We start from the raw sequence: 21,831 nt of genomic DNA on the forward strand, positions 1-21,831 counted from the left end.
GGAGCAGCGTCATAAATGATATTTACCTGTGGATCCTGCTTCATTTGGGCGACAAGTTTCTATGGCAACAAAAGAGAAGAAAAGGATTTCCAGTCAAAACTTATGCCAACAGTTTATGATGGAGTTACAGATTAAGTGCGCCATCTATAGGCCACAGAAAGAGCTACAGGCCGCTGCACCTGCTTCATGTCCAGACAAAAGCAGAGCGGGAAACCTGCCAACAGCTTTCTCTGTGAGGGAAACCGTCTTCCAGCTAACAACGGTTTGAGGAAACGTGCTCGTTTGCAAATATTTTAATTTGGGTAACACTTTAGTCACAATTCGCGCTGTAAACTAACGTTGCTCGGTTATTATAAAGATATTAACTGTGTATTAGTAGCTGTAGTCTTATTTTACACAGCTAATAATACCCAAAAGCTATCAATAAACCGCTAATTAGCAGTTTATTAAGCTAATAGTCTTAGCAAATAGTTTGTTAATAGCGTGGATTGTGACAAAATAAAGAATTGTCTTCTTATAACCTGCCTATTATTAAGATTTTAACTATGTATAATTAACTAAAAAGTATATTTTACATACCTAATCCTACCCAAAACCCACTTCTAACTATCAACAAACCGCTAATCAGCAGTTTATTGAGCTAATAGTCTTAGCTAATGGTTTGTTAAAAGTGTTTGAAGTGTTTCCTTCTTATTACCTACCTATACTTATGATTATATTTAAGTGTTGGGTAGGATAAGGGATGTAAAATATAAACACATATGCTACCAATATACAGTTAAAACCTTTACCATATAATTTCTCATTTTAAGTCATAAGTCTTGTAATAACCTACACAGTATTACTCTGAGGTTTTTTCCTGATGGGTATTTCAACGAGTGCCTTATAAAGGATTATAAAAGTGAAAAATAATAAGAGGAAAGCGGGGTAAGCTGGGCCACTTCATACACTTAGTTGTCCTCAAGACAAAGAGAATTTCTAAAACTAGTTTAATTACATTTTATGACATCTGCAATCAACTTAAATAATTTTCCATATCAACAAAACAAAGATTTTATTCATATAAAAAGCTTAACTAAACATTTCTTTTATTTCAGCTAGTTGCCAGGAAAATAGTACTAAAATAAATAAAAATACAATAAAGCAACCAAATATCTAACCTTCACTATAAAAAATGCAGGGTTCCACACTATTCCTTCATGCTGTCCCAACACATATCGCTTAAGAAACTTAATCCTTTTTACAAATTTAAGTGGATAGAACATAAAACAATTAAGTTTCCCCAAATAAAACAAAAATTTTGCTCATTCAACTTAATTTTAATGAGTAGTTTGAACGAGCAGTAATAATATTTTTGAATGATCTTAAAATGAAAACTTAAAATTTCATTATCATTATAGAAAACGTCTAGCAATGAATATTACAATTCACATTTTTCAACCAGCTGGAAAAAAGTGAAACTGAAATAAATTAAATTACAATTACAACTAAATTAAATACAGTTAAAACAAAAAAATATATTGGACTATAATATGTATAGTACTCAGTATTTCATAATCAATTATTGGAAATATGGAATCATTAAAATAATCACAAACTAGAAAATTGTGAGATATATATATATATATATATTATATATATATATATATATATATTATATATATATATATATATATATATATATATATATATATATTTTCTGGTTAATAATTCTTTCTTTATTAGAACACTCCGCTATTCTGGCAAGTCGCGTCTCAGTAACACTCGCTCCACCTTCACTTCTGCTCAGCCCATTTTCTTCCTTCAACCCACACAGCCAACCGCAGAACACCTCTTCCTTTCTCCCTCCCTGGGTCGTCTATTGATGCATTTTTATATTTTTTCATAATTGAGGGATTTCCATATAAGGACTCAGAAGGCGGGCTGTAATGTTGTTGTTAAATCTCGCATCGCCACACTTGTCTTTTCATTAATTACCCATTCTACAATTTTGAAAAACCTTTTTGATTCAATTATAATGTTGACTAATATACACAAACACACACTAAAAAAGTATCACTATAAATGCTATACTAATTTTGATTCAATAACTTTGGATTAGTCTCTTATTTATCAGGGGTCGCCACAGCAGAATGAACCGCCAAATATTCCGGCATACGTTTTACGCAGCAGATGTACTGGGTTACACACACTCTTACACACGTACTCAAACACTACAGCAAATTTTGTTTATTCAATTCACCTATAGCACGTCTTTGGACTGTTGGGGAAACCGGAGCACCTGGAGAAAGCCCACACCAACATGGGGAGAACATGCAAACTCAGAAATGCCAACGGCCTTAGCCGGGACTCAAACCAGCGACCTTCTTGCTATGAGGCGAGAGTGCTAACTACTGAGCCACCTTGCTATACTCATTTTACCAAACTAAAAACAGTACAATGCACATAAAAGAGTTCTCATAATGTTACTTACATTCATCCGAGCCCAAGCAGCCCTAAACTAGTCTAAAACATACAGTCATATTTCAAAAATCATGACACATCTTGCATCAATTTAAAATAAATATAAAAAAAGCAACCCAACAGTTATTTTCTGTTTCTTCAGAGTTTTTGCAGTCCACCAGTAGGCAACTGTGAGTCATGCGAGACCACAAAACAAGCCGTTCAGCTGCCCCGGATGAGGCCCAAAAAAACTTCCACTTCCACCTGCCTGTCAAATATTCTAAGCGATATGAAGACAAAACCAGACCCCCCTCCCAAAAAAAAAAAAAAAACAGCCTCCAGTATGTAAAAGAACACCTGCTTGAGACGACTGGTCACAAGAGCAGTAATGGGTGAAGCTTTATCAGCCCAGTATGACCCTGATTCTCCGGCGTTTTCTTTCTCTACATCCCTCCCTCCTTGTCTTTTTCTTTCTCTTGCCCCACTCAGACAGCTCCGCTAATTTTCGGCCTGCTGGGACACGCCGCCTCTAACAGCGAGGGACAAGAAGAGAAACAGATCTTCATTTATCACCAAGAGGACTGCTTAGACTCTCCCAAATCATTTTAATCATCCAAAAAAGCACCTGCTCTGAAACAAACAGTCAATAAAAGTGTAATGCGCTAACTGAGAGTGCAGCGGCGCTTCAGAAATGTTCTCCCCCCACATGATTCAAATGATTAGCGGCACCATTTGTGAGATCTCCTACCTGATGGACTTGTATTTCCACTTTCAGGGCCTCCTGTAATGTTTGCAATTCCATCATTGATCCAGTTCGCCAGAAAAGAGAGTCCCGGGAAACTTTCAGCCTGTCTAGAGAAATCAAACAGAGACTTATTGGATTGTGTTTTTATGTGTTTAACCTTTATTTTTGCCAGATGCTCTGAGGGTTACTTAATGCCACGCCACCATGAGAGGGAACACAAGTTGCTTTTGAGTTGCATTAAGACCTTGATCTTTCTTACAACAACTTTTAAGCTTGAAAAGTTGGGAGAAGTGACATTTATTAAAATATTTATACAGTGCTGGAAATTATTCATAGCTCTTCACATTTTCAACATTTTTTATGTTACAGCCTTATTCTAAAATGGATTAAATTCAATTATTTGCTCAAAATTCTACACACAAAACCCCATAATGAAAATGTGGAAAAAGATTTTTTGAAATTGTCCCAAATTTATTAATAATAAAAAAGCTGAATCACATGTATATCAGAATTTACAGCCTTTGCTCAATACTTTGTTGATGCACCTTTGGCAGCAATATATTGAATATGATGCCACAAGCTTGGCACACCTGTCTTTAGAAATTTTTGTCCATTCCTCTTTGCAGCACCTCTCAAGCTAAATTAGGTTTGATGGGAAGCGACGCTGTACAGCCATTTTGAAATCTCTCCTGAGATGTTCAATAGAATTTAGGTCTGGGCTCTGGCTGGGCCACTCAAGTACATTCAACGAGTTGTTGTGAAGCCACTCAGTTGATATTTTGGCGGTGTGCTTTGGGTCATTGTCCTGCTGGAAGATGAACCATCGCCCCAGTCTGAGGTCAAGAGCACTCTGAAGCAGGTTTTCATTCACTATGTCTCTGTACATTGCTGCATTCATCTTTCCCTCTATCCTGACTAGTCTTCCAGTTCCTGCTGCTGAAAAACATTTCCACAGCATGATGCTGCCACCACCATGCTTCACTGGTATTAGCCTGGTTATGATTCGTGCCTGGTTTTCTCCAAACATAAACGCCTGGCATTCACTCTAAACAGTTCAATTGTCCTCTCTCCAGACCAGAGAAATAGGTTTCTTATGGTCTGAGAGTCCATCAGACGCCTTTTGGCAAATTTCAGGCAGGGAGTGGCCTCCGTCCAGCCACTCTACCATTCAGACCTGATTAGTGGATTGCTGCACAGATGGTTGTCCTTCTGTAAGGTTCTACTCTCTCCACAGAAGAACGCTGGAGCTCAGACAGAGTGACCATAGAGTTATTGATCACCTCCCTGACGAAGGCCCTTCTCCCCTGATCACTCAGCTTAGATGGCCGGCCAGCTCTAGGAAGAGTCCTGGTGGTTCCAAACATCTTCAACTTACGGATGATGGAGGCCACTTTGCTCATTGGAACTTTCAGGGCAGCAGAAATTATTCTGCAACCTTCCCCAGCCTTGAGATAATCCTGTCTCGGAGATCTACAGACATTTCCTTTGTCTTCATGATTGGTTTGTGCTTTGCCATGCACTGTCAACCCTGGGACCTTATATAGACAGGTGCAGCCTTTTCAGATCATGTCCAATCAACAGAATTTACCACAGGTGAACTCCAATTAAGCTGCTGAAACATCTCAAGAATGATCGGTGGAAGCTCAATTTAGAGCTTCACAGCAAAGGCTGTGAATACTGATGTACATGTGATTTTTCTGATCTTTTATTTTTAATAAATTTGCAACAATTTCAAAAAATCATTTTTCAAATTGTTATTATGCGGTATTGTGTGTAGAATTTTGAGGAAATACATGAATTTAATCAATTTTGGAAAAAGGCTATAACATAAAAAAATTTTAAAAATTGAAACGCTATGAATACTTTCCCGGATGCACTGCAGTTAAAAGTGATCTATTGTCTGTGTTGGTGTTGTATAATATTAAGGCACAAAACCTTGTAATAAACTGCCAGTACATTTTCTGTTATTTTACAGACTTATTTCTAGGTACATTATTACTTATACATTAATTCACACTATTAAAATGCCAATAAAAGTCCATTTGTTAAACTGTAGATAAATTTTTAACATCAAAATCAACAGAGCAGATAACCATAGGGCAATTGAAAACTGTAAATAAATAGAAAATACTTGGAAATCACAAAATACGGAAACTGTAAATAAAAAGATATTTTTTACAGTGCAAATAATAAAAACAAAGGTTACTCAACAGGTAAAATAAGAAAACTTAGTGTATTGCTTTATTGTATATACATGTTCAGAGTAAAATGTTCCAATGAAATGTTATTTGCTAAAGGATTGTGAAAGTACAATTAGCAACATTTTATCTTAAAATCTCATTAGCAAAAATGTTAATGGATTACAATCAAAGAAGGCCAGATTTATTATAGGTACTATGCTAAAATTATTTAAATACAACAGAATATTTTTAAAAACAATGACGACTTTTAATCAGATTGTACTTATTTTACAAGAGTGCATTCATGTAATACGAGCGAGCGAATCTCTTTGCTTGTGCACCGATTTCCTCTGATTGTGGACAAAACTGCGTGCGAGCTCTCAAATATAATACGCTGCACTTTTCTCACTCTGAAATGTGCACTGCTCACGCACAAATTTTCTTGCGCGCTCTCAGTACACTATTCCCTCTTCCTTTCATGCTTTTTGATATGATTTATATTAGTACGCTATTTATTAACAATAACCAAAATACTAAAATAGACTTGCATATTACATTTTGTAACTGATAAACCGTAACATTTTTGGCTGTGTGTTATATGAGAAGATATTTCCAGTTTCAAACACTTAAAGACACTAAAAATAGTTTTATTTTAAAACATTTATTAAACATCCATAAGGTGCACCATAATAATAAAATAAAATCATTTAAATCTAACTAATGCAAGCAGAAATGTAACTGTGAAAGAAAATAGGGAACTTGATAAGGTATTATAGCCTACGGTACTATTCACTCTTCAAATAAATGTCACTATCAATCCCATTGTATCATGGCAACTAAAAGTGAACTAGTCTCTGCTGTACAGTGTTTTGTAAAGAACAGTAAAGTTCTTCAATTAAATTGTTGTGGTAATACTATAGTTGCTATGGTAACACAAGTGTATTATAAACAAATTACCCAGTGCTGTAGTTATTTTTACAATATAGGGTATATTATTCTACAATTCAACACACTTTACTGTAGTAAAACTACACTGCATTTCATTTTAACTGAAGCATCTCTGGAAAGCGAAAGTACGAGAGGAAGAAAAACAATACACACAAATTGTGAGTCTGCATCGTCCGACGGACCGAGAGCAGATCATTTGCACGCGAGTAGCCAGTGTTTCGAGAGCTCGCGAGCAGTTTTGTCCACGAACAGAGGAAACCAGCGTGTGAGCAAAGAGATTTGAATGCGCTCCCAACTTATAAAACTACGCTTACGACATTTGTCAGTGAAATAACGGCATACTCTGCCAGCCGAAATCTTCATGTCGCGCGCACTCAAAAGCAAACTTCCGCAAACACAGCGATGGCGTCACATTTGCCGCGTGTTTAATAACAGAAAGCTGATTGGCTATTGCAAGTTGATCATTTTGTAGTTGTAATACCACAAATTACAATTGGACTAGTGAAATAAAGAACTACAACACCACAAAAACCTAGCAACAACAACAAAAAAGAATTTAAAAGAGTATTAGATACGACTTGTGCAAAAATATTTGAGATCTAGAAGAGCAAACCGTTTACACTGCCAGTTAAATGTGACCCAATTCCGATTTTTTGCTCATATGTGACACAGATCGGATCTGTTCTATGACCTTGTAAACGCAAAAATAAAAACGCATTCAGATATTCAGAGATCAGTTTCAGACCTCCTTCAAACGTGGAAAAAATCTGATATAGATCGGATGTGTGACAATGCGACTGTCATGTAAACAGGCAGATTGGATTTATCGAGGCATTCCGTTCTTCACATCACTAAAATTATGTCAATGTGGTGCTTCCCCGCGGTTTAATGACAGAAAGAAGAGCATGTGTGGAGAAGCCAACTCGGTAAACAACATCAGAGGAAACAGAGGAGAAAAGTGGTCAGTCGCCAGAATTTGCTACCACCAGACCTGAGATCTCTCTCGTACCCACAAATTCCTCTGAATGGTGGAGGAGATCATAAAGCATATAAATCATAAGCACAAGCTTCGATGACGGCCCTTTCCCACCTCCGCCTCAAAATCATTTTAAAGTTGTGCGAACTTTGTGTTGTAACTTTTGCTTTTTGTCGCTATTAATACACATACTGCGGTCTACACATAGAACAACTTTATTCTGCCTAACATCAGTGCGGACACAGGCAAAGGCTACATCTTCAACTACACACAAATCAGGGCCATACCATTACAAAAAACTGTGGGGGGGTAAATCTGGACTAAACCATTCTGCTTATACTACACTCCGCATATTTCGCAGAGCTAAAAACAAGACAATTTCTTCCATCGTGGCTAGTGCCGCACAAATGCTAGAACCCGTCTTTATACATGCGCGACATTGTAAATTGTATGGCAAGTGTAAACGCATGAATAGGATATGGGTCACAATTAAAACAACGTGTAAACAGACAGGCAAACAAATCAGAAATAGGCAACAAATCGGAATTGGGCATCAAGACCTGACAGTGTAAACAGGGCCTAAGACTTTTTAAGACCTTAAATTTCGATTTTTAAATTTTAGACTTTTTAAGGCCACGCAGGAACCCTGTTAAAGTCACAATTCCTACTATTAACTACTGGTTTGTTACCTGCCTATTATTAATATACTAAATGTTCATGAGTAGTTATAAAGTATGATTTTTATCCAGCATCTCTTATCCCACCCAAAACCTAAACCCGACTATGACATTATAAACTATTACCAAACAGCTAAATAGTAGTTAACTAAGCTAGTAGTGTTTGCTAATTGTTTATTTATACCGTGAACTGTGACTTAAACTAAAGTGTAACCAAATTATTAAATATCAGGCGGTAGTAAACACACACACTCTATACAGTTCGCATTCCCAAAGCAACACCTTTTGTTTAAGTTCAAAAAGTGTTTTAGTCAAACAGGGATTAGACAAGGGGAAAAACTCAATATAGGTTCTTGTCAAAAAGCAATTTTCTAGTAGAGGAGAACCTGAGGATAAAAACTTGTGACAGTGGAGAAGATGGGCAGGACCGTTCGCCCGTCCGTCGGATGATTCGGACGAACAACCTCGCCACGTAACAGTGGGCGAAACGGAGGCAGTGTTACAGACATTCATTCACTCTCATTGATTTTGGTGTGCGGCCCTGTGCCAAGAGGACAATTATAACAGAGGCTATTAGAGGACTTACCAGCTGGCACTGAGACTGGTGTTCACGCGCTCTCTCCAACTCCCTGCACAAGATGAAACACACACATACACACACAGCCTATTAGATGGGGGAGAGACACTCCAATTCCCTCTCCTGTACAGTCTGTGAAAAAAAAAAAAAAGAGGGACAACATTGCAAGCGCAGCATTCAGCCGCCTTCTAATTGCTCATCCCGTCTATGAACCCCACGACAAAAAGTCTTGCATCCCTGTGCGTCTCCCGGCATCTTCGCCGACCTAAAAATATCTTTCTTCAAAACTCGAGCGTCGGATTTGTCCTTTGTGCAGTCCTGCCAAATGGAGTTCTGAGATATTAAGCGGAGCCGATATTCGCCAGCGATGACATCTGTCATGACCAAACGCCACTCGGAAATCTCGGGACCTTCAGCCTACAATATACAGGAAACGACAGCCTCTCAAATCGATGAGTTTATGAGTCACTGTGTGAGTGTTTGAAGAAATAAAGCCGATAAAAACAACAACAACAACACACACCTAAATAGTACCATCAGTTGATCTTTAAGAAGAGAACTGCATCAACGTTGTCGTTCAGCAATTGGGAATGATTATTAAAAGTAATTATTGTAAGAGCTCTCCATTTACATTTAGAATATAGTAAGTCGAAATGATTTAGGGCCATAACTACTAATTAGAAAGGATATGAATATTTGATAATGATGCTTCTGTGTTTGTTTATAGAAAGTTTTAGAAGCTTAAATGTTTTGGTCCTGCTCATTGGTCTAACGTTATCCAAATGACTGAGATGGCCAATCAAATCAAAGCAATCGAGGCTTTATGGTTCACAGATGCAAAACATACTGTAAATTCCAGCATGAAACTTTAGTTTTCTCTAGATGCAAGTAGGTAAATATCTCACATTTAAAAGGTGTTTTGCAGTACAATTAGCAGTAATATGCTGCTATACACAATACTGGACTTTTTGTTGTCAAATTGTGAGCTTTTAAATAGAAAATATAGGATAAATCACATATCTGTCTGAAATCAGATACTCTCAGTAAAGTATTACAGGCACATAGCCAGAGGTATTCAAGTGATTCAGAAGACCCAGCCTTACTGACAAAGGTCTAGAATTTGTCCCGTACATGAGCTTATTTTTCTTATTTTGACTGCTATGCCCTTATAACTAGTAAAAATAACCCATCGAAAAAAGGTTTTAAGGCCAATCGGAATCCTCTGTTGGCTGTTGCTTTGGTGTGACTTCAGCTAATCAGTTTTGGCCAATACTGACAAATATTTTTCATGAGTCCAACATCCAACTTTGCAAGAAAACACACAATCTGACGTAAAATAAGTCATCTTTCGCTACTGTATTGTTTATAAATGGAGAAAACCTTTTGCAAAAAACTTTTATTGTAAATCTTAGACCTTATTCTTGAAACAAAAATGACCAATAAAAAGGTGTGAAGCACCAAAAGTGGCCCTTATTAAAATCGATTTAAATGCTATTTTGGCTAAAATAGTCAAAAAGTGTGGTTATGATGACCATCTGACAAGCTAATTCAGAATAGTGCTTAAATTGCCACTAAAATACAGCATTAAAATGTTATAATTCAATAGAAAATAAGGCGAATAATTGCAAAAAGGTCCACTTTTTGAGAGAAAAAAAGAACCAACTATTTCACCAGGCTGGCTAAAGGCCTGTATTTTAAATATTATATCATATATTTTTATTAAATGCCAGCAACAAGGCCTATTATCATGGCTTTCAAAAGCTATATTAAAAATAAATACAATAAAACTTAGAAGCAAATAAATATGCATTTTGAGCTTTCCAAGATTAAATCAGATACAAATTTAAAAACATTTTATAAATAACACTATAATAAGTGTGTCTATAACAATGAAAAAACAACAATAAATAAAATAAAAGACAATATCTACAAGTTTTTAAGACCTACTTAAGTCTACCATTGTGAAGATTATTTTAAATAAGGAATTAGTTCCCAATAGGCATGGGACGATAACCGTTTTCAAGGTTTACCGTTGTTTGAAGGACAAGGTTTTAATACCGCTAAAATGTTCTGTTATACACGTCCCCAAGGTATTAGGCATGGGACGATAACCACTTTTAAGGTATACCACGGTCTGGAATAGTCAAGGTTTTAAATCAAGCAAAATTGTACCAAACCTAAGGTATATGTAAATTTTTTTTAAATGACCTTTCTTTTTTTTTATGACAACAATATCTTCAGCAGAAAAGATCCAAAGATGCCATTTTAAATAGTAAAGAAATCTGTGGTTTTGATACCAAAGAAGACAGCAGAAGTCAATGATTTATTTGGATTATTTAGCCTGACACTGTCCCAAAATGTTTTAATTTTCTCAAAATAAAGTATATTGTCTTCAAAGTGAAAAAAAAGTTTTAGTTTTTTACCCAAACATTTAAAAAAGAACATATTTAAGAGCAGTAAACACAATACCATAAAGTGTGATATTTTTATCCAAGGTTATCATACCGTCAGAATCTTATACCGGCCCATGCCTACAAGGTATAAGTAAATCTGTGTTTTGGAAAATAATAAAAAGAGCACAAGTCAATGATTCATTTTAATTATTAAACCTGACATGTTTACCGTCCCAAAATATTTGTAATGTTTCTTAAAATAAATTGTGTTCAATGTTGGGGAAAAAAAGTTTATTCTTGTTTGTTTTAACCAGACATTTAAAATACACTTGTTATAGAGCAGTAATCACAATACTGTGATATCGTGGTATTTTATCTAAAGTTATCGTCAGAAACTTCAACCAGCCCATGCCTAGTTCCAAAGAACTAATTAAGCATGCTCTTTCTAGTATGAACTGGATTCAGAAATAATACATTCTGTGTTGTTACAATCGTGTGTCCTACAGCATCACTTCAGTCATTTATAAATCCTCTCACATGTCCTCATGGGGCAGTTAAGACTTCAGATTCTACTAGTAGGTCATATTGGTCGTTACTGTCAACTCTTTTATGATTACAGTGAATCCCGACATACTATTTTGTACTATTATTACTATCTTTGACACCGTTTTCTTACAGGGTTGCACAATAAATTGAAAAATAGCAATATTCATATCACAGAAAAGTGCAATAATTGTTTAAACTTTAGAATGATGGTAGATTAGTTAACATACTGACATGAACAAACAATACATTTATCAGGCCATTTCTTCATCTTTGTTAAAGTTATTTATTGTTAGTTCACGTTAACTCACTGTGCATTAACTAATGTTAACAAGAACAAGTTTGGATATTAATAAGGCACTAACTATGCTTACTAAAATCTTTACAAGATTATTTTATAATTAGATATGCAAGTAAATACATTTAAAAGTACAGTAGTTACCCTATAAATTACTTTTTGCTTAGGGCTGGGCCGAGGAATGAATTTAAAACTCTGAATGCACTTGGCCACAAATCAAGACCAAAAAAAAAAAAACTTTTTATTTATTTATTATTTTATTATTAATTTTGTAAAAAAAAAAAAAGTTTAAGACTTTAATTTAAACTTAATGATTTGCATTAAACTGATTTAAAAAATGTAACTTAATTAACTTAAAATGTTAAATTGCAATAAATATCACTGCCACAACACTTAACAGCTCACATATTTCACCAGTATCGCAGCCCTAGTTTTGTTGCATACTACGTAGATGAAAAAGCAGACACAGCAGTGATTACGTTTCCGCCGGAAAGGTATTCTTGAAAATTAATATTGGCAAGTAAATACTGCTAAACACTTTATAAAATCACCAAAAAATAAAAATGGAGAGAGAAAAACAATCCAAATCCTTCAAAGTCTATATAAAAATTAAAAATCTGTAAGCATGCAAACATTTGTCCTAACAAAATAACTACATTTGCAATAATACCCATACTGATTACAAGTAAATTATAAAAATATCATCATCCACCTCATAAAGCATTGGCTAGAGGTGAATTTCCTTGAAGTAGATAGTAAAAAAAATGATCCCATTAGGTATTTAGTCATGGATGCCATAAAAAAGATTTATGTTGAATCATGATGCTGACTGGCTTTTAAGAAAGCACTAGCTAACATCTTAAAAAGGTGTTTAAAAACCCTGCATATTAAAATCAAATAAGCAGGCAACATTAGCATCAGTATAATATAAGATTCATATTCACATTTAAGTGCAATAGAAAAGCTATATGTGCAATAAAAGAGGACTGCTAGTCTCTGTAAAAGTTTTCAGTGACCTGTTGAAATGTTCTCCGTGAAACTCTTACAACTAGTCTAGGTCAGATCTATACTCCAAAATCTAAATGGGAAAATGTAGTATAGAGGTAAAGTTAGTTTTATATTCATACATTCATTCAGTGACACACTCCCTATGTTGTTTACCATGGTACTTTGAATATTCAGTCTGAAATCACATGCAAGTACGACTTTAAAACAACAATAGCACTTTTTAATTGACTGTAAACAGTGTTTTACCTTGATAGTCATTGGCTGCTAATATGATTTCTCTATTTAGAATTAGCAAACAATACTTTTCTGAAATTGTATTATTAAGGAGAAAACCTGAATGTGTGAATATAAAACTTTACCCCAATAAATGTTGTAGTGGTTTGCCAGATAGTCTGCTTTATATTTCAATTAGCAAAACACAATCATTACAAGTACACAACTGAAATAATTTCTAAATTGCGCAATAAAATATTAAGCTTTAGGAAAAAAATACAACAACAACTAAAAGATTACTTCTTATAAATGAAGATCAACAACATACGATACTGGATAATATTCAAATATATTAACAACCATTTCATTTGACCCCAGAGAATAAATGAACTTTACTTTAGCAAGTAACAAATGGCTTAAAATAGATGTAATAAAGCTAATGTGCATGATTGTCCTTTATAAATAGCATGCAGGTCTGTAAGAGGTAAGAAAATATCCCAAACTACACCTGACAGGACACTAGCTATAGGACTAAAATACTTCCAGTGTCATGTTACATAAGCCAGCAACGTTTTTTTGTTTTGCATAATTACTTGATAGACAGAAATACCAACAACAACAACACAAACTACTGCTAATATTTCGATGTAGTTTGTGAGTGTTTAAGACATTATGTCTATTAACGTGATATGAAGCAATAGAACTCCCAAAGTATAAACATTAAAAGTGAAACTAGCCGAATAATGAAAACAAAACCTAAAGAGAAAGGGTGTAAACATACTGTGAAGTTTTACAAAACATATGAACAACCAGTGCTAAATAAAAGCCAAAACAGGCAAAAACCAGAAGCTAATCAACAACATTAGCAAACAAAAAGGTAAACACGTTACGACACTAACGACTAAACGTACTGAAAAAGCGATTTTCACAAACAAATACACTAAAATGACAAAATATTCCCTCAATACTTTAGATATGCTTAATTAAATAACTTACAGTACTCTCATTTTAATTTTTTTAATGTATTACCTGCATATATAGACATATAAAGTGCATTTTGACCATTACTGTACATTAAACCAAGCTTTAGCTTTACATGTGTGATTAGAGATGTGCAAATGACAAGAAAAGTTGAGCAGCACTTTGATTAGGCCACTATTATAAACCTGAAAAAAACACGGAAGGTGATGCCCAAACTGTTTACCCACCGCATACTTTCACAAATATTCATAAAGGAGTGTAGAAATGCACGAGGGCCGAAGCGACTTTCTTTTTCTCTCTCCAAAAGAATCTCCCTGTAGTTGGTGCAAGCTAAAACACACCAGCAGCTCCACTAAACTCAGCCTCCACCAACCAGAAAAGAAGAAGAAGAAAAAAAAAGCAAGCAAGCAACATAAAAGAAAAAAAAATCACTTTCCAAACAACCCCCAAAATCGCAGCGGTTTTAAAAGCATCACTTTAGCAGGCACCCACCAGCAGTGCAGCTACTAAAAGCGTTGAAAACTAGCAAAATAGGAGTGAATCTTTTTCACAAACCTGCTGCTGGAATAAGGAGCTTTCATATTGTGCTACGGCTAACTCTGCTAAAGCTAACAGGCCAACAGCACAAATTACAGTTAGATGGACTCGACTGAGCCGCAACCACTAATTCAAGCCATGCATGAGCAAAAGATCTTCATTCTTCCCCCTTTTATCCCCCCGCTGCCATCGGATACATGGTTTCCACTGATCTGGAAACAAGCGTTGCGGCAACAATGTATCCAGCGAAGTTTATAATGTTACAAAATAACAAAACGCGCGGAACCTTCGATTCACGCGCTGCACTTAGAAATACACCACTCAACTCCTAGAAATAAGCGGAAATTCTGCTTCAAAATGATCGGGATCCTGACTTCTCTACCTACCCGATCGCGACGGGGTTTGGATTTGGAAAAGCGAAGAAGAGTCTGGGAACGATTAAAGTCCAAAAACGAGGCGCATAAAAGTTGCAATAATAAAAAAAAAGATCCCAAGGTGCACTTACCCTCCTCTACTCACTTGAGCAGTAGTGCCTCTCTCTCTCCCCACAAATTATTTAAATAAATATTTACAAACACTCCGAGATCTCGGTCCGAACGATCCCTCACATAGCTGTAGTCGCGCTCGGGGCCGATTCTAGCCAGGTTAGCGGCCTTATTTTTTTGTTTGTTTAATTTTAATTTGTGTGTGTAAAAAAGAGAGAAACTGAGATACAAAACAAGAACTCTTCTTCAATCTCATTCACCACAGCCGCAGCACGCGAGGATCCATCCGCGCAGGAAGAGGGAGACGAAGGGGGCAGGAAAAGTAGCCGTCGAAAAGCACAAATACTACAAACATCCACCCAAACGCTTCGGAAACACCGCGATTGCAGTAAAAGTACGCGTGCTTGGCGTAAAAGTGGACGTGAAGTTTCCTCAAAACGTGTTTGGCAAGAGGACTACTTTTTGTGACGGTGCGGCGAATTTATTTCACTTTGCCTAAGGAACAGCGGTAGTGCGACTCCCATTGCCTAGGGAAAAACCCGGATGTAAACTCGGCGAAACTCATCTGGAGAAGAGAAGTGGCAGTCTAACTCACTCAAACTCATGGATGCACACTTGCAGAGGCCATAAGAAGTTTTTTTAGTGGCATAGTTATTATTTATGCATATTAGCATAAACAACAGCAATAAAAAATGTGTTTAATTAAAAATACACAATAAACAACATTGGGCAAAAAACAACTAGTTCAATTATGTAAACAAAATGCAGAAATTAAAAAGTGATAGGCTTTAATATTATTAAGTTAAAAGTACTTCAAAAATGATATCGTATTGCTGTAGGTTATATAATCATAATAATAATAATGCTCTAAAATAGTTTCTGCTTTAGCATTTAGGACAGGAATAGGCCTTAATGGGAATAAAATAGATAAGTAAAAGAATTTAGTTTGATTTCCCAAGTTTTACTTCCCAAGTATTAAATATAACAGTTTTTTCCCCACTAAATATAACTAATTAAAACATGTAAACAGTACACAGAACTAAAAAAGTGGCAGACTACAATAAATAAAAAGAGTTTTTAATATTATATACAGAGACTGAGAATTTGATTTAATTTAGATTTAGCTTCAGGAGTAAAATTACGATATGTTTTTTATATTCTTTTGCTTCTTAAACACGAGTAAAAATTTATTTTTACATAAGTACAGTTCTTTTTACAATAGTTTTGACTCAAAGCAAATCAAAGTCAAGACAACCAACATCCAGAAAGCCATTTTGTTGTCATATGACAAGAAAAGCATAACAAATCAGTAAAGATCAAGTTTCAATACATACATAAATAAATAAATAATAAAACAAATAAATTGATGTAACATGATAATTCACAGTTCAAGTGGAGTAATTTTAATAAAATGACAAGTTTTAAACTAAAATGTTAAATATATATATAATTTTAGCCATCCTTATTCATCATGTATACCCACGTTATTAAATATTTTGAGGTCAATTTGTGAGTCTGTTTATTTTCTAATGAACTCCACAATATAATTAATTAATAATTATTAATCCCAGATGCTTCCAAATCTTATTTATGAACATTTTTAGTCACTCAAACTCAATGGATGTACACACGTTTTTTTAGTAGTATAGTTATTATATTAGCATAAACAATGGCAAAAACTGTTTAATTAAACATACATAATAAACATTGAACAAAATAAGACTAGTTCAATTATGCAAACAATATTCAGAAATTAAAAAGCGATATGCTATAATATTATTAAATGAAAAGTACTTCAAAATAATATTGCATTGCTGTAAGTTAATTGAATAAAAATAATGCACTGAAATATTTTCTGCTTAACATTCAGGAATAGGTCTTAAAAGGGAAAAATAGATAAAACAAAAGAATTTCATTTGATTTGATTTGAACTGAACCTCCCAAGTAACATATATAATACATTTTCTTCACTAAATATGAATAATTAAATTATGTAAATAGTACACAGAACTAAAATAGTGGCAGACTGCAATAATAAAAGTGTTTCTAAAATTATAAACAAAGAATTTGATTTCATTTGTATTAAACTTCTTGAGTAATATTACGTTGTATATTATGTGTTTTTTTTTATTCTTTTGCTACTTAAACACAAATAAATATAATATAATTACATTTTTATTTTTTTGTAATATTTTTATTAAAATCTAGGAAGCCATTTTGTTGTCATATAACAAAAAAGCAAAACAAATAATTAAAGATCAATTAAAAAAAATAAATAATAACAATAAAATAAATCAATACATACAAAATAAACATTTACTGTTACTTCAAGTCAAATTGAGTAACTTTTTAAACTAAATGTTAAAAAAGTATAATTTTAGACATCCTTATTCATCATGTATACCGATGTTATTAAATATTTTGGGGTCACTTTGTGAGTCTGTTTCTATTGTAATGCACTACATAATATATAATTATCAATTCCAGACGCTTCCAAATCTGTTTTATGAACATTTTAGTCACTCAATCTCAATAGATGTACACTTGCAGAAGGCATAAGAAGTTTTTTTAGTAGTATATTTATTATATTAGCATAAACAATAGCAAAAAAGGATGTTTAATTAAATATACATAATAAACATTGAACAAAATAAGACTAGTTCAATTATGTAAACAATATGCAGAAATTAAAAAGCGATAGGCTTTAATATTATTAAATGAAAAGTGCTTAAAAAATAATATTGTATTGCTGTAGGTTATTTGAATAATAATGCTCTAAAATAGTTTCTGCTTAAGCATATAGGACAGCAATATAGGCCTTGATGGGGCAAAACAGATAAAGTTTTCATTTGATTAGATTTATACTGAACTTTCCAAGTAACATATATAATAGTTTTCTTATTAAATAATTAATTAAATTATGTGAATAGTACACAAAACAAAAAAAAAATGTCAGACTACAATAGAAGAGTTTCTAAAATTATATACAGAGACAGAGAATTAGATTTTTTTAATTAAACTTTCTGAGTTACATAGTCTTTGATACCCCCCCCCCCCATTCTTTTCTACTTAAAACTATAATAAATAAAATTTCATTACATAACTACAGTTCTTTTTTGTAATATTTTTGACTCAAAGTATGACTTCAAATCAAATCAAAGTCAAGGCAACCAGCATCCAGGAAGCCATTTTGTTGTCATGTGACAAGAAAGACATAACAAATCATTAAAGATGAAGTTTTCAACAACAACAACAAGAACAATAATAATAATAATAATTTAAAACAAAATGAATAAATACTTAGAAACATTTACAGTCGTTTCAAATTGAGTAATTTTAATAACATAAGTTTTAAACTAAATGTTAAAAAAGTATAATTTTAGACATCCTTATTCATCATGTATACCCATGTTATTAAATATTTTGGGGTCACTTAGTGAGTCTGTTTTAATTCTGTTGGTCTCCACAATATATAAGTTTTAATCCCAGACGCTTCCAGATCTTCTTTAAACATTCTTTAGTCAATTCAAAACATATTTGAAATCAAAGTAATCTATAAATGTACAATCGTTTTCTTACAACCACTAACCACAGAAGTAACCATCCCAATTCAACCCAAACGTTCCAGTGCTACTTGTTTCACCGGATAAATCGTCAGCAAATGAAGTGAATGCATCCCCCCATCCAGACCACCATGTCTGCCTGACAGCACTTCACTCCCCCTTCAGCCTAACATCAAGTCAAAGTAAATGCCGCTGTCGTAAACGTGTTTATATACGTTCTCCATCACACCAGAGCACGTGCACCGCTTTATACCCGCTAAAAGAGTACAAAATAGATGTATAGAATAATCTACGCCAGCGAAATGCTCCTACCATGTTATGAAAGAGGTGGCCGCTCCGTTAACCAATGAAATTGTCAGGAGTTAACAGTTTTTTCTGGGCCGCCATGACATATTTTTGAGGCTGCTCAGAATAGGGCTTTTTTTGTGCTGAATTTGTGCTGAATCAACACGCCGTGAATCAAAAGGATTGCGCTTTGAGGCAGGTGTCTGTTAAACGGGGGAGCGGCTGAATTTGCCTTCAAATGCTTATTTTGAGTTTTCGTCTGAACTTAACTCTCAGTTTGGGGCTTTTAAACTCGTCATGCAATGTGCTGCGAAACGCGTTTGAAAACTATTGGACGCAAATCTCGCGAGAAATAAACAAATCATTTGTTGATTATTAGCTGAAGAGGGCAAATTAACGGATTATTATTCTGATGTAAATAGAGCATGGATATGATTTTTTTTTTTTAGATATAATGTGATTTAAGATCAATAAAAACAAAAAAATGAAGGTTAAATATGTAATTTAATGTGTTAAATGCTTAAAATGTTTTAAATTATTAGCTGTAGTGTACTTTAAATATTAACAGTTTAAGAAAAAATTAAAATGGCAAGTATGTGTCAATATGGAGTTACAAAAATAAATAATATAATGAAAATAATAAATTACAATTCAAATGTAAATAAAGTACATATAAATATGATTTTAAAGATTTAATATACTTTAAAATGAAGAGGAATAAATAAAAACAAAAAATGTAATGTACATACTTGACATACTTCAAATTATTAGCTGTAATGTACTTCAAATATTAAGAATTGAAGAAGAAATGAAAATTGGCATGCTGGTAAGTGTCAATATGGAGTTATAAAAATAAATAATTAAATAAAAATGTAAAATTATAATTCTAATGCAAATAAAGCGCATATAAATAAGATTTTTGTAAATATAATATACTTTAAAAGGAAGGAAAACAATTAAATACAAAAAATGCAATATAAAATATGCGAATAATATTAAATATGAATGTTGTGTACATTCTATATGTTAAAGGGTTTAAAAATACTTTAAATTATAAGCTCTAATGTCCTTCAAATATTAAGAATTTAAGAAAAAATTTAATTGGCATGCAATTATGTGTTAATATGGTGTTATAAAAATAAATAAAATGAAAATCTAAAATTATAATTCTCATGCAATTTACGCGTATAAAAATAATGTTTTTTAAGATATATTATATTTTAAAAGGAAGGAAAATAAATAAATACAAAAACACAATCCAAAATAAGCAAATAATATGAAATATGTACGTTGTGTACATTTTTAATGTTAAATGCTTTAAAATACTTAAAATTATTAGCTGTAGTGTACTTCAAATATTAAGATCTTAAGAAAAAATAAAATCGGCATGCACATTTGTCCATATGGAAGAAAAATATATACAAAATAATGAAATTATATAAAATATTTAAAAAAATAAATATGCATATATAATATTTACATAAAAGTACTTCAAAAATTACTTTAAACTTCCAGCTGTAATGTACTTAAAATAATAAGAATTTAATAAAAAATCTAATAAAAATGGTTAGAAATGTCATAATATATATTGCAATATAAAATAACATAGGGCTAATATTAAATAATTACAACACATATTAATGTGTATATGTACAGTGCATTACACATGTAAATACTTAGGAAAACTTAGGAAATGAAGACAACCTCATAATTAGCGAATAAATATGTATATGTCATTAACAAATAATACCTTGACTTCTAGTTGATCATTTGTAAAAGTGGCAGAATTGATTTTTCTGATGACTCATCAGCTGAACTGCATCCCAATCATCACAAATACTGCAGAAGACATATCTGAACCCGCATGGACCCAAGATTCTTACAGAAATCAATCAAGTTTGGTGAAGGAAAAATCATGGTTTGGGGTTACATTCAGTATGGGGGTGTGCAAGAGATCTGCAGAGTGGATGACAACATCAACAGCCTGAGCTATCAAGACATTTGTGCATTACATTAATTACAGGAGAGGGCAAATTCTTCAGCAGAATTGCGCTCCTCATACTTCAGCCTCCACATCAAAGTTACTGAAAGCAAAGGTCAAGGTGCTCCAGGATCAGCTGCAGCATGACTTTATATTCTATACTGTACATTATTTCTGTTAAGTGACTAAACTTTTGTCTAAGCAAAGTCAGACCTTACTATCCTAATTAAATAATTAAAAATCAAGACATGTCCATATTTTATTTTGGTGAAATAAGCGTAATCTAAAGGCCTTTACCTTTCATATTAGCCACTTCTGATGCCAAATGATCAACTAGAAGTCAAGTTATTAGTTGTTCCTAAAGCTTGGATAGGCGACAAGGCTTTTGTCAGGTAGTGTACATCAAAAGTCAGAGGACTTTTAACAGCAATGGACACCTTTTTGGCATTACATTAATAATTTCTCTTGATTTTCTATTTTATGGTGCATATTTACCTCCCAGCCTGACAGTATTATCCTATTGTTTGTATATTTACATTATTTCCTACTATATAGCTGAGACTGTATCTGAATGTGCTGATTATAAATAAAAAAAACAAGTAGAATACTTTAAACTACTAGCTGTAGCGAACTTCAAATATTAGGAAATTAATAAGAACAACAATTATTGAAATCGCTATGCAAAATCATGAACATATCAATTTATATCTCTAATTGAAATCAAAATAATTTGCAGACAAAACTCTGCATCAGTAGAGCACGGGGCGCTAAAATGCCTTATTGAATCATCATGACCCTTTTATTCCCCTCTCCGTCCTGTCATTTATTGCTGCCACCATTCACTAGTCTCAAGATGTCCGCTTTAATAATGTTCTCCCCAGCAAAAGCTCCAAATGCCACCGTGACTTCAACATCACATATAGACTCGCATACAGCCAGGCTGCACGCTGACATCCGAAATTAATCTTCAAATGTATTTGGGAACTTCGACCTACTGCA

General features: G+C 33.6%; 1 protein-coding gene across 46 annotated transcripts in view; it reads right to left on the bottom strand.

Moving 5' to 3' along the window:
- phf21ab (PHD finger protein 21Ab) overlaps positions 1–19,112 on the bottom strand; it is a 41,222-nt gene extending 22,110 nt beyond the window's left edge. For 17 of the 46 annotated variants that reach the window (XM_068217492.2, XM_073942786.1, XM_068217491.2 and 14 more), the window contains exons 1-4: positions 15,024–15,272; positions 8,555–8,597; positions 3,191–3,294; positions 27–59 (exon numbers count right to left, since the gene is read on the bottom strand). In XM_068217492.2, coding sequence (XP_068073593.2) covers positions 27–59; positions 3,191–3,247 — 90 coding nt within the window. In that variant the 5' untranslated portion in view covers positions 3,248–3,294; positions 8,555–8,597; positions 15,024–15,272. Of the gene's footprint in view, positions 1–26; positions 60–3,190; positions 3,295–8,554; positions 8,598–14,208; positions 14,297–14,536; positions 14,849–14,904; positions 15,273–18,878 lie in introns of those variants that run through there. The other 29 variants (XM_073942764.1, XM_073942787.1, XM_073942768.1 and 26 more) reach the window with 6 other exon arrangements.
- Between the last annotated feature and the right edge of the window lie 2,719 nt (positions 19,113–21,831).

The sequence above is a fragment of the Danio rerio genome, chromosome 25 (genome assembly GCF_049306965.1).
Source record: "Danio rerio strain Tuebingen ecotype United States chromosome 25, GRCz12tu, whole genome shotgun sequence".
Taxonomy (NCBI): domain Eukaryota; kingdom Metazoa; phylum Chordata; class Actinopteri; order Cypriniformes; family Danionidae; genus Danio; species Danio rerio.